At 39.3% G+C, this 12212-nt stretch overlaps 2 protein-coding genes across 10 annotated transcripts in view; one reads left to right on the forward strand and one right to left on the reverse strand.

Annotated features, from left to right (window-relative positions):
- The window catches only part of Zdhhc6 (zinc finger DHHC-type containing 6), a 17744-nt gene extending 5643 nt beyond the window's left edge, over window positions 1–12101 (reverse strand). Inside the window, exons 1-6 of one of the 5 annotated variants that reach the window (XM_023715601.1) lie at window positions 12028–12101; window positions 10094–10568; window positions 8493–8584; window positions 7035–7194; window positions 5668–5829; window positions 3990–4043 (exon numbers count right to left, since the gene is read on the reverse strand). In XM_023715601.1, the coding sequence (XP_023571369.1) occupies window positions 3990–4043; window positions 5668–5829; window positions 7035–7194; window positions 8493–8584; window positions 10094–10360 (735 nt within the window). In that variant the 5' untranslated portion in view covers window positions 10361–10568; window positions 12028–12101. Of the gene's footprint in view, window positions 1–3989; window positions 4044–5667; window positions 5830–7034; window positions 7195–8492; window positions 8585–10093; window positions 10569–11451; window positions 11953–12027 lie in introns of those variants that run through there. The other 4 variants (XM_023715603.1, XM_023715600.1, XM_004631535.2 and 1 more) reach the window with 4 other exon arrangements.
- Window positions 12064–12212, forward strand: part of Vti1a (vesicle transport through interaction with t-SNAREs 1A) — a 417285-nt gene continuing 417136 nt past the window's right edge. For all 5 annotated transcript variants that reach the window (XM_023715604.1, XM_023715605.1, XM_023715607.1 and 2 more), the window contains exon 1: window positions 12064–12179. In XM_023715604.1, the coding sequence (XP_023571372.1) occupies window positions 12086–12179 (94 nt within the window). In that variant the 5' untranslated portion in view covers window positions 12064–12085. The remainder of the gene's footprint in view (window positions 12180–12212) is intronic.

Consider the following 12212-nt stretch of genomic DNA (forward strand, 5'->3'; position numbering starts at 1 on the left):
TTTTTTTTGCGGTACCAGGAATTGAACTCAGGACCCTGTGCTTGCCGGGCTGGCACTTATTCTACTGAGCTATTTCCCTGGTCCTACATGGTTAGACTGGCTTCAAATTTCTTAAGTTCTGCTGACACCTAGTGGTACACAGATACATTATTTATTCCAACAATAAGTGTAAACTGTTGAAAACTTTACAAAACTTTACTGTGATATTTCTATAAACTTTCCATAGATTTAGTACAATAATATGAATATTTTTACTCAGCAATAAAGTGCTAATTTTAATACAACTTTTAGATTTAGTACAATATCTTTTAGAGAGCCTTGGTCATTGCCAACAAAAGTTATTTTGAAGTCAATATATTTATTATGCTTAACAGAAATGGTATTTTGAAAAATTTGATTATCAAGCTATAGTATTTTATGAAAAAGACATAATTCATGATTATGAATGCCATTGTTTATTAAAAGAATAACCAAACTGTAAAATGAATGAACTTATTCCATCATTCAGATTTTTTTGCCTTTTTTAAATGGTAGCTTTGGAGCTCTAAAAAATGGACTGAATTTTTAAAAAAATACAGCTCTAGGCTATTTGCAGAGAAAAACTGGTAAGTATGAAAGTTATTTTACTAAGTGTTAAAAGGCAACAGAGCTATGTATTGCTCAGGGAAAGGCACTGAAGAGTGCCCTAGCAAGTCTAGAGAAAGCCAAGGAAGGCTCCTTGTAAGAAATGACACCTAAACGAAATCTTGAGGGGAAGAAGCAAAGCAACACGAGAGGGAAGAGTATGCCAGACAAAAGGAATAGTATATGCAAAGATGCAGAAGGTATAAGATGTGCACACCACAAATGTGAGACAGGGTAGAAGGATGGGGAGAGGCCGCGAGCCAGGTAAGAGAAAGTGATGAAAGAGCTTAGGAATAAGCTAAGTGGCTTGGATGTAAATCTGTACATCTGAGATCCTCACAAATGCTTTACAGGCTCCTGTAATCCCCAAGACCTTTTCCTGAGGTTCAAACTACTGCCGTAACAATTCTAGCATGCTCTTTGCCTTTCAGCATGAAGACAATTGCAAAAGTGGGTAGACTGTTGACATGTGAGATGTAAGTAAGAGTGGCACTAGACTGTACTATTATAGTCATCACTAACTGTTTGCATTCCATGTCCACAGGTACCACATCCATGCATGTGAATAAAAATATTAGCAAAATGAAACTGCTTCTGCATTGAGCATGTATAGAAGTTTTTATCATTATTCCCTAAATAGTACAGTATACATAACTATTGACACAGCATTTCATTGTACCGGGTTTTTTAAGTAACCTAGAGATGATCTAAAGCATAGAGGAAGATGTGCTTAGGTTACATGCAAATACATGGCTACTTTATGTAAAGCACTTGAATATCTACAGATTTTATTATTTTTTTATCTACAGATTTTAGTACCAGAATTCCAAAACCAGTCCCTGAAAATATTCAAGGAATGACTACACATACTTATAGGTTATAAAAAGCCAACAATTTTATATAAGAATGTTGTTGATAAAGCAGCAAAAATTATTATTTTATAAAATCTCAACTCTTTTGTTTTTGGACACAAAGTCTCACTAAGCAGTTCAGGCTGGCCTTGATCCTCTGGCCTCAGCATCCTCAGTGCTGGGATTACAGGCGTGCACCACCACACCCAGCTATATCTCAACTCTTTAAGTACATGTACTTTTAACATTCTGCATCTCAACATAGGAAGAAGACATAAAGCATGCCAATGCAGAATGGTTTTCTCAGGAAAAATACTTGTAATGCTATGAGTTAACAAAAATAGCTATGTAGTCAGTTTTATTTATTAATGTAATTCTTTAGTATTGAAAGAAGGAACAGTTAAATGAAGGTTAGACTTCAGTATTTCGCGGACAGTTTCTCAGAAATGATAAAACCAGGCTGTTTCTTCAAAGGAAGCAACTGGCAGTGTGGTGACACTGGAGACTGTGCCCAGGAAGTGCTAAGTTACATTCCTAACCCCCCCCCCTTTTTTTTTTTTAATTTTAAGACAGGGTCTCTGTAAGTTGCCCAGGCTGGTCATGAACCTGCGCTCCTTCTGTGACTGCCTCTTACACAGCTGAGAAGTATGTACCACTGCATGGAACTCGAATGTAGTTTGTGAAAACTGACAACACTTTGAAAATCTTCATAACAGAGTAAATCAGCATCTCTCAAATGATCAATGCCTGACAATGTGGAAAAGATCACAAATTTTAATGTAAAAAGTACAAAAGCTTATTGACCAAATAATGTTACTTGTTGGTTTTTAAAGCTTTTTTTAAAAATTTTATTTGTGTGTGTGTGTGTGGGGGCAGTTCAGCCCACCAGGGGGCGGGGCTGGCTGGCATGTGGTGCTTGCTGGGGGATTGAACTGCAGTCCCTGTGTTTTGCTAAGCTTGTTCTAAATAGGTGCTTTAGACCACTGAGCCATCTCACCAGCCCCTACTTGTTGGTTTTTAATGTAGGATGAAATAACACCACGTTACGGTTTGGGGCTAGCACTGAAAGCCGCATGTGGTCACAGGTGGGGCTTTTCAGAGGTTTGTGGATCTAGAGTGTGTGAGACTGGGCTTAAGGGTGTGAGACAACTCAATCAGTCCACTGGTTTAGCACAGCCTTAATCCTAGTGGCCTAGATACAAAATAAGAGGCAGAAAGATGCTATCAACGTCTTCGGCCTGCCATGAACTCCTCTCCTCCATGAAGCCACCCTGCTTTGGAGGCAGCCCACTGTGGACTGAAACCTCTGCAAACTGTGACCTACATAAACCTTTATCCCTTTATCTGGCTGCGGGGTATTTTGTCTCAGCTACAGCTAAACAAAAGTCACTGAGACACCCATTATCATCTAAAGGCCTATTAAAATGCTCTACCCTTTTTGGCCTACTTATCTTTAGGAGTCTAAATTTTCTTCATCAACTTCAACCAAGGCAACATACCTCAACAAACTGAATGGAGAAGTAAATGTGAGACTCCAACTGCCTTAAATGAGACATTAAAGAGATTTATACAAATATAAAACAAGGTCACTAAACTTTCTGTTTGGAAACTATAATTACTTTTCATATAAATGTTACTTTTATTAATACATAATGGGTTATTTTTAAATGAAATCTTTAAAATTCTCAGAAAATATGGCAACTACCAATAGATACAATACATAAAGCAAAAGCACTTTAGTGTCCTTAGTGATTTTCAGAACTCCACAGTGATCCTGAGACCAAAAGGTTTGAGAACAGCTGCTATGCAACTGCTAAGCACCACCTAGTTACCAGGGTCTAAATATGTGCCACAGAGCTACCTTATGGCACACTCAGCTCACAAAGCTGTTATATTTTCAATTTTATTTGCGGTTTAACAATTTAAAAACTGAAAGGAGGCCTTATAAAATCTCTTAACTTTTCCTGGAAAACAATGAGAAGATCTCATAAACTAAGGCACCCTCTTTGGGCAACAGTCAGTTTTGTTAGGCAGCTCTTTGACACACAGCCTAGATTCTCCTCAGGTAGCTTGTGTCTGGCTTCTGCAGGGATCTGATGCTTCAGTCTCGAGTATCGCAGCAGTAGTGAGACCCTGCAAAGTTTTAAGCAGGAAGCAGGGTAGTGAGATTTTGTTTATGATTAGAATGATGATAGATGGGGTGAAGTATGGAGTAGAGGCTGTGAGCTCCGTGACAAAGGTTTATCTAATATCTGAAACACTTTAGGCACCTATCCAAAAGGGGTAGTTCTTGCCTAGTCTGAGAAATAAGGGCCAAATGATTTAGTATGTGACTTATACCTCTTCAGCAACTCAAGATGTGTGAGAAACATTTTTGTGGCAGCTATATTAAGGTGGAAATAACTAAACTATATTTACCTTCTATACGGCACGCTAAGGAATCTATTTGGTATACATGTTTTCATTTCCAGGCACTTAACTTAGTCTATTAGTTAAAAAATGATTAAAATTTACCTTCTCTTCGATCCAGGATTCAATAGAAGTTTTATTTCTGAGAATTATTTTTATCTGGAAATTAAATAACAGTGAAATTTAAAAACATAAAATCAGCTTATTTAAGATTATTGTTCTCATCATAATCCTGTGACACAGCTTGTATTGCTCCATGTTATAGACACTGAGCACAACAGACACTAAGTGATTAAGTCTGTGTTCTTCAGATGCTAACATACCCGCTCCTAACTGCTTTGCAAGAAAAAAAAATCCTGTCGACCCATAATCAAGCCTGAATCTCTTATTAAAATTCATGTTTTAAATACCTGCAGACCAAGGTTTCAGATTATGAATAAAACATTGATACAATCAATTTAATTTGCACCTAAGTGCATTTTGTTATTAAAATCTATTATCAGTGATTGTGTGTGTGTGTGTGTGTGCACGCGCACAGGGTCTTGCTATACAGCTTAGACTCGTAGTGATCCTCCTGTTTTCAGCCTCCCTAGTGCTGGGATTACAGGTGCGCACCACCACACCTGCACTTCACTGCCGGTTCAGTGTGTCAGAGGACAGGGCCAGCACGGCATGCAGTGCCAGGGATTGAACCCTGGCCCCTGTACTTACCTAAGCAAGTATGCTGAGCTAGCTCACTGGCCCTTCAGTGTTTTTAAATTTATAATTAATCTACTTATAACAACTGACTGAGTTCATTCAACAGAGAAACTGCTCACTTTCAAAGGCATTCAGTCTTTATTCTATTATCCATTTTCTTAGATATGAGTAATTTTATTTATATAGGATTTTACATTTCAGGATATCAGTCTACTATTAATATGATTCTTAATTATAGGCATTGAGAAAATTCTAACAAATTTGGTTCCAGGTTGATAAAAAATGTAAATTATAACCAAAATCAGTTTATTTTAAAACAAAGCAGTCAAAAAATTGTGATATATCAAGGCTCTAGGGCCCCCCAATTCTAATTCTATATGCTTTCTGGATTTCCTTGAAGTCTGGCTGTGCCTTCAGACTACAGCACAGCAAAAGCAGCCCTGGATTAGGAATCCTTATCACATTCCAAGAGCCTTCAATCGCCTACACTAGGCCTGAATTAAGTGAATAAAATGAATTATAAAAAACACTTTTTAAGGTCCTTTCCTTAAGCATTTTGTACATAAATCTAAGTTGTACCTATAGCCCTGAATTAGTTAAACATTTACTATTATGAGTTCCTTAAAGTTCTCTAAGGAGCTCCTTCATTTTATTATTGTAGCCTCAGAAATTAGCAAAATAATTCTCTCACAGAGTAAGCATTAAACAGTATATCACAGTTGTTATAAGTGCACTGATTTATAAAGTGGCTAAAACTGTGTCTTCAATAAGTGATCAACAAGTGTTAGCCATATGACAATAATTATGTTTACTCAGTACAATGAATGGGTGACCCTGGGAAGTCACTTAACCTTTTCAGAATCAATTACTCATTGGTAAGGAAAGGAAGAGGGTAATGTTCTCTCAACTTTTTTTAGGGTTGATGCAAAGATCAAGAGAAACTGCAAACTGAGTAGTTTTTCAACTATAGAGATCTATATAGTTGTAGATTAGCATTCACAAATTAAATCAATCACCTAGAAACTCTGACAAAACTGCCCCAATAACATGGCAACTTTTAACGAAGGGTAATAGAGAGACTTACATGGATAAAAAACAACATCCCAACAGCTATAGTTGTTCCTAAAGCTAATCCCAAGGCAAACAACGTGGCAGCAAATGCAGCTAATCCAAAGGGAACAATGGGAAGAGGATCTCTTCGGGCTGCACTCATATCAATCTTCACTGTGTTCCACCCGAAGGAGAGCTACAGGTAACACACATTTAAAATGCTTAGTTAAAGTAACCACTCAGACCCTGGAGTAACAGTTAAAATGTGATCAAAAAGATGACAATTTTAAACTCTGGTCAAAAAATACATCAAACATAGCTGCTTCCAATGAATACACTGGCCAGCATTTTGTGCTGATGTGTGTGATACCACTCTTAGTTTTTACTTAGTTTTCTGCCTTCCCTCCCATGCTAGGGATAAATCCAGGACATCATAAATGCTAAGCAAGTGCCCTCCCACTAGGTTACATCCCCACGGCCTTTCTTAGTTATCTTTCCATATCTGTTGTATTCTCAGTCAGGTCAGTCCAACTCCATAAACTCATTAATGTGATGAACAGTATTAGACGCCAACTAAGCTGTAACTGTCTCCCATCTTCTCCGGGCTATTCTACATTTCTAGTTTTCTTCAACAGCAACAAATAGCCTAAGATTTGGCTATTCATTAGCCAGTGGCTGAGGGCTGATAAAATGAAAGCCAAACAGGACTGATAGACTAAATACCACCTGACCTGAAAAGTGTTTAAAAATTTTAGAAATTAGTTGCTATTGCTATTAAAAGTTCAGGAAATTTCACATAAAAATTTTTAGAGTTTTAGATTTTTTTTTTTTTTTCTGAAAAACTGGAGGATCTAGATAGTATTACTGGCTAGGGATCCCACACACCATGCACTGGCTAAAAAAGTCAAGCATGGGCTGTGCCCTCTGAGAGAGATACACACTCTCTAGTCCACCATAGTCCCGTTGGTTCCGTGTTCCTTCTTTTAGGCTGCTTTGTGGATTTTTCTTCGTAACCTATGACCTTTAGCTCATTACTACCTCTCTATGAATCAACTCAAACCACTGCTGGATAGATGTATTCATATTGCAGGGTGACCTTGCTCTAAGAGACACCTTGCAGGGCACTGTAGCTAGAAATGAACCTCTTGCTATTTTCCCTATAACTGTTAAGCTTGAAGTCTAATAAATGACATGTACAGTATTAAAACAATTAACGGCTTTAATAACTGTATGTCTTTCCTGATCTCAACATAAATTTTAAAGAGAAATCTCTGCTTATCTTAAAAAGCACATTTAAATGTTTAAAAGGAATTGATATAAAGGTAAACCAGAATTGTTTCCCCACATAAACCACAAGAAGTATGTTTCTAAAAAGAAACTTAAATTTTGATGATTACTTACCCGATTATAAAGCTGTGTATACATAGTCATGACAAAAATGAAAGCGGCATGGATACAACCCAGTGGTGCTAAAAGGAGAAACAGTGTGAACGAAGCATGATTTTGGTAACCACAACAGTTGTTGATCCAAGGACAGTGATGGTCCATCTTCATCACACATCTAACAAGAAAAATTTACATGACACATGAAGCAAAAAGTCTTGTCTGCTTTAAATAACTTGGTCTTTAAAAGATCAAGCAAACAGGAATCCAGCAGGCCTGTGAGTCACAGGGGAACTACACTTCATGGAACAAGACAAATATGAGCTTTTAGACAATTATGGACAGTGACTCCTTTTAAAATTATAAACAGCACGTGAAAGGGCAGGCTTTATAACAGCTTCTGAGAAAAAGATGTCTGCTACAAGTGAGCTTGTTTAAAGAAGTCAGGAGGAGCCAGGCGAGGTGGATCAAGCCTGAACAACTCTGGACGTTCAGGCAGGAGGATTGAGAGCTCAAGGCCAGCGTCAGCCTGAGTCACAGAGAGAGATCCTGTCTCAAAAACAAACAAAAGCCCTAAAACAAAGCAAAAACAGGGAAGCCCACCACAAGGCTCATTATATAAAAAAGCAAGCCTGATTCCTGGTTTTTCTCTAATTGAGAACTGCAGGAACTAAGGCAGAGTACAATAGTGACGCAAGGAAACTGCTTATAAATCTCAGGGTTTCTGGACCCTGACAGATACTTTAATTTCCTGTCTCACTGCACTAGCACACTTCATATGTGAAACCGCTAACCTAAGCAAAGCAACTCCAGCACATAACATATGGCCTACTAAGAGAATTTTCTCACTGCTTCTGTTTTTCACGTTTGCTAGAGGAAAATTTCCTATCTTAAAATCAAACTTTAGTTGTTTCCAGTATTACCTAAATGTCTCATTCATCAGTAGACATAGCTATTCATTATAACAGGTACTGGCTTGTTCCACGTATTTTTCATTCAGTTTTCTTTCTATTAAGGTTAAGGTTCTGATAATAAAACTCTTGTGACATTAAGCACATGGATTCATTTCTTACACAATAATGATAAGAATTAAAAAAAATTGGTCTCCTTTATAGTTCAGTCCCAGAACAATTCTAAAGCTTGTAAGATGACAACAGCATCTTGAAAATGAAAATGGAAACAAACTAAAGGTATAATTTTTTACCCAGTTCTTATAAGGCAAGAGGCAAAGTACACCTATTTTTCTAGAAAAACCTTTTTACTTATATAAAAGTGTGCCATTTTTTATCTAGATTGATAATTTAAGTGTACATTAGAGATTGTGGATACAAAGTATTTTGATGAAATTTCTGACAAAGTGTCATCTTTCAGAGAATAAAATTAGTTTCTTCTGCTGTGTAGAAAACACATGACAAAAACAACAAAAAAGCCATCAATCAAGTTGATCAACCCCCAGGGAAAAACAAAGACAAATACCTGTTACATTTTCTGCAGTGATGGGAACGCGGTGCCTTGTACGCTTGGCAGACTTTACAATACTGTAGATACATGCTATCCTGAGAATTTTCCTTTCATCAAAATAGAAACCAAAATAATTAGAATCTTGATCCCGAGGTATAACAAGTCAAGCTTTAAGAGAAAATGCTTTCATCAACTTTTCTTTTTTAAATGGGAGACGGGAAGAGGAAAAATAGAAACTAAACTTACATTTTTCAGGCCTTTTATTTGAGCTCAAATACTTTTACTACAAATCTGTGATAAGCGCAGCTTCACTCTCAAGTACTAAGAGGTCATCTTCCATTTCTCTTTCCCACAATCCAATATCATTAGTTGGTTTTACTTAACCCAATCTTACTAGAATAGAAGCAATTAAGCAAAAGGTAGCTGACAACTTGAGTGCAGGGAGTTGAGCAGGAGTTGACAGTCTTTCTGAGATCTGTCCTCTCCTTGATATTCACCACTTCCCCTCTTTGGGGACACTTTCATACTCTTCTAGCAGTTTCCTTTCCTACAGTTGCTTTCATCTTGCTATAACACAGCTGTCAGTGCTCTGCTTCAGAATCTCCAGAAACTCCCTCTGTTCTAACAATTGCTCATGTATTGGAGACTTCCGTGAGCTGTCGCTGTTTCATCCTTATCTGCACTACATAATCTCTTTTCCAGTCAGACAAAGCTGTCCACTGTTTCTGAATATGTGTTCCCAATGTTCTCTCGGCATCAAATGCTTTCTTCCTCCTATCTTTGCAAACTCCTGCTCCTCCCACAGGTCTCCAGCTGAAAGCTCATTTTTTTAACCTCAGCAGCACTCATCACATGCCACTGTATTTCATAGCTGAATGATTTGCACAGGTGCAGTGGCTGGGTTTTAAGTTTTTTTCAGAATATAAATTGTGTCTCACCCTTTTATGTGCCCATTTCAAATAGTACACCACACACAGACTACACTGTCAAACTTATACATATCTGACAATCACCTGAAGAGCCTGTTAAAATTAAAACTGATTCAGTAGGTCTGCAGTAGTGCTCAAGAATCTTCTGTACTCTTAACAAGTGACAGAGGGATATTCTTCAGCAAGGAATTGGACACATACGCATAATCTTTCCAACAATTTTTAATATGCCATAAATTGATTCAGTGTAATTCTTAAGGCTATAATTTTACAATGATTTCTAAACTTTATGATTTAAATCAACAATTACTAAAGTGAATTTTTTCACACTTCTGAGGTATTTTAATGTAGTATGCGAAAAAAAAAAAAGTCCTACAACCAAACTGCATTGTGACTTCAGTAGAGTTATACAAAAGCTGGTCTTTCCTTACCACCATGAACTCCTCCCCACAAATGAATATATATTTTTTAATGCAAGGCAAGTATTCAGTAAAATTACTTTGTGTGAAGCTAATTTAGATCAATATTCTTAAAGATATGAAATAAAGTCTCTAAGCACAATGATAAAGAATAATGCAATTAGTCTACCATGACAAAAAATAAATACCTTTGGTTGATAGATAAGGTAAAAATCAAATCGTATAGAGTTATTAGAGTTCACTGTTAAAAGAGAAATCCTTTTCTTACCGGTTTCCACCCGAGAGGGACAAAGCCCGGACCAACAAACATGGCATTGAAGTAATTATAAAGAATCATAACAGTCCAGTTTATCAACATGATGAAGTTCACGCTTCCGCCAGTTGTATGCAGGGGCCAATACCACAGCACGGAGTCAATCATGGCCATGGTAGAGCATATTGCTATAACACCAAGAGCTATGATGGGGCCCCAGTGGCACAGTCTCTTTAATTCTTGGAGATTTTCGAACTTGATAACTGAGCACAGTGTGTTCATTTTAGGGAGGATGAATGCCTTCCTACTTCTAAAGAACTATAGATTTCCTTTTTCTGTGTACACATTTCCATGTACCAGAAGTCCACGTGTGTTGTTTGATTGTCATGCCTTCAAATTATGAGTTAATGGAGATTATGCCATTTCTACTATTCATTCAGAATTAGTTATTTTCACCAGGAGAATCCAATGTCTTGGTTTGAAACCCAACCTAAGGAAAACAAAAGAGATAGTTCATTAGAAAAATTTTAACTCCAAAAAGCACCTAAGAGCATTTCAGAAGCACACTATTAAGGACTGAGTAATCAAATGTCAAAAAAAGAATTACTTTTGCCTCACCTAAAATACCCTTTTTGAATGGCATATAAACTGGATACGACTCTAATGTTATTTCTCTGTTCTCAATCTGTCAAGGGACTGTAACTGTCCAATGTTTAGTGAATGGTTCGAGATGACAAAGAATTTTAGAGCTGCGAAGCAGGGGCTTAGAGCTGATCTAACCTAGCTTCCTTCTTAATAGGCCAGCAGTTAGTTTACAGAGGCTAAGTGCTTGGATCAAGGTCATATTTAGGGCGTTCCAAACTGTCTCTTATGGAAGGGTTTTAAATTAAGTGTGAACCACACAGTCTATGCCACTTACTTATAGTTTTCCCAAGACAACAACATTCAGTCTACGGAGGCCAAAGATAAAGTAGCGTAAAGAAAGAGAGACTGCGAGGAAAAGAGAGGCAGAGGTGTGTGTGTGAGCGCACGAGAAATCATGACTGAGTTAGGATCCCAGTGAAAGTTAGATTTAAAGTAAAATATAATTGCCTCCGGGAGCGAAGGAGGGAAAGGGCGGGCCATTTGTAGCAGGGTATTTCTGGCTGATGTGGAGTGAGCTGCGGGAAGAGGTGCTGAGATCCACACAGAAAAGGGATGATGCCCCTGCTGTGTGCCTTGGTTTCCCGCCCGCGCCGGGAGCAGAGCGCTCGGAAACCTGCACACACGGCTGAAACGTCCTCGTTGAGTAAGGCTGGTTTTGACATTCTGGAGCTCCCACCTGGGACCGAAGACCACCCAAGTCGCGCTTACTTCTCCCGCCGGCGTCCCACCGCAGTATGGTCTTCAGTGTCCGCTCCTCGGCCATCGCAGTTTGAGGACGGCCTGGGCTCACCCGGAACAGATTTTCTCCGTCTGGCACAACTCCGTCATGGGCATCTCGGTCCACAACAAGCAGGAAGCAATTCCTCCCGGCCGCGGTAAGCTCAAGCGCAGGAGCTCCCCGCGCGCCGTCTCCGCCGCCGGCGCCCTCCCGCTACCCTCCGCGCAGCGCTCCTGCGCAGCCTCCGCCACATCCACTTCCGGGAGGTTCGCCGCATCTACCTTCCCCCCAGGAAGCAGTCACCTGTGACCTGAAGGTTGGGTGAAGCAAGCCGTGTCCCACCACGTAGAGGGGACTATGCTTGAGTGACCTCTGAGAACACGCATACCTCTGTAGGCTTTTTTTGTGCGTGGGAAGGGCGCTATTTGGGATGTTTTTCCTTAGCGACTGAACCAACTTTGAAGGCTGAGCGGAAAGTATAAACCATAGTAGCCCAATTTCGGGAGGACAAGCAAGACCGGAGCACAACCAGGAAGCGTTTGGCCGGGAGCCTTGCCCGAGTCTCAGCCCGGATTTTTAAACGTACCTGCCGTCCCCACCCAGCGGTCTCCTCCCCCGACCCGGGCCGTCACTCCAGCGCTGCCATGTCGTCCGACTTCGAAGGTTATGAGCAGGACTTCGCGGTGCTCACCGCAGAAATCACCAGCAAGATTTCGAGGGTCCCTCGGCTCCCGCCCGGGGTATTTGCTTGAAGCCAGGATCTCTCAGTCA

Source organism: Octodon degus, unplaced genomic scaffold (assembly GCF_000260255.1).
Source record: "Octodon degus isolate 3935 unplaced genomic scaffold, OctDeg1.0 scaffold00042, whole genome shotgun sequence".
Lineage (NCBI taxonomy): Eukaryota > Metazoa > Chordata > Mammalia > Rodentia > Octodontidae > Octodon > Octodon degus.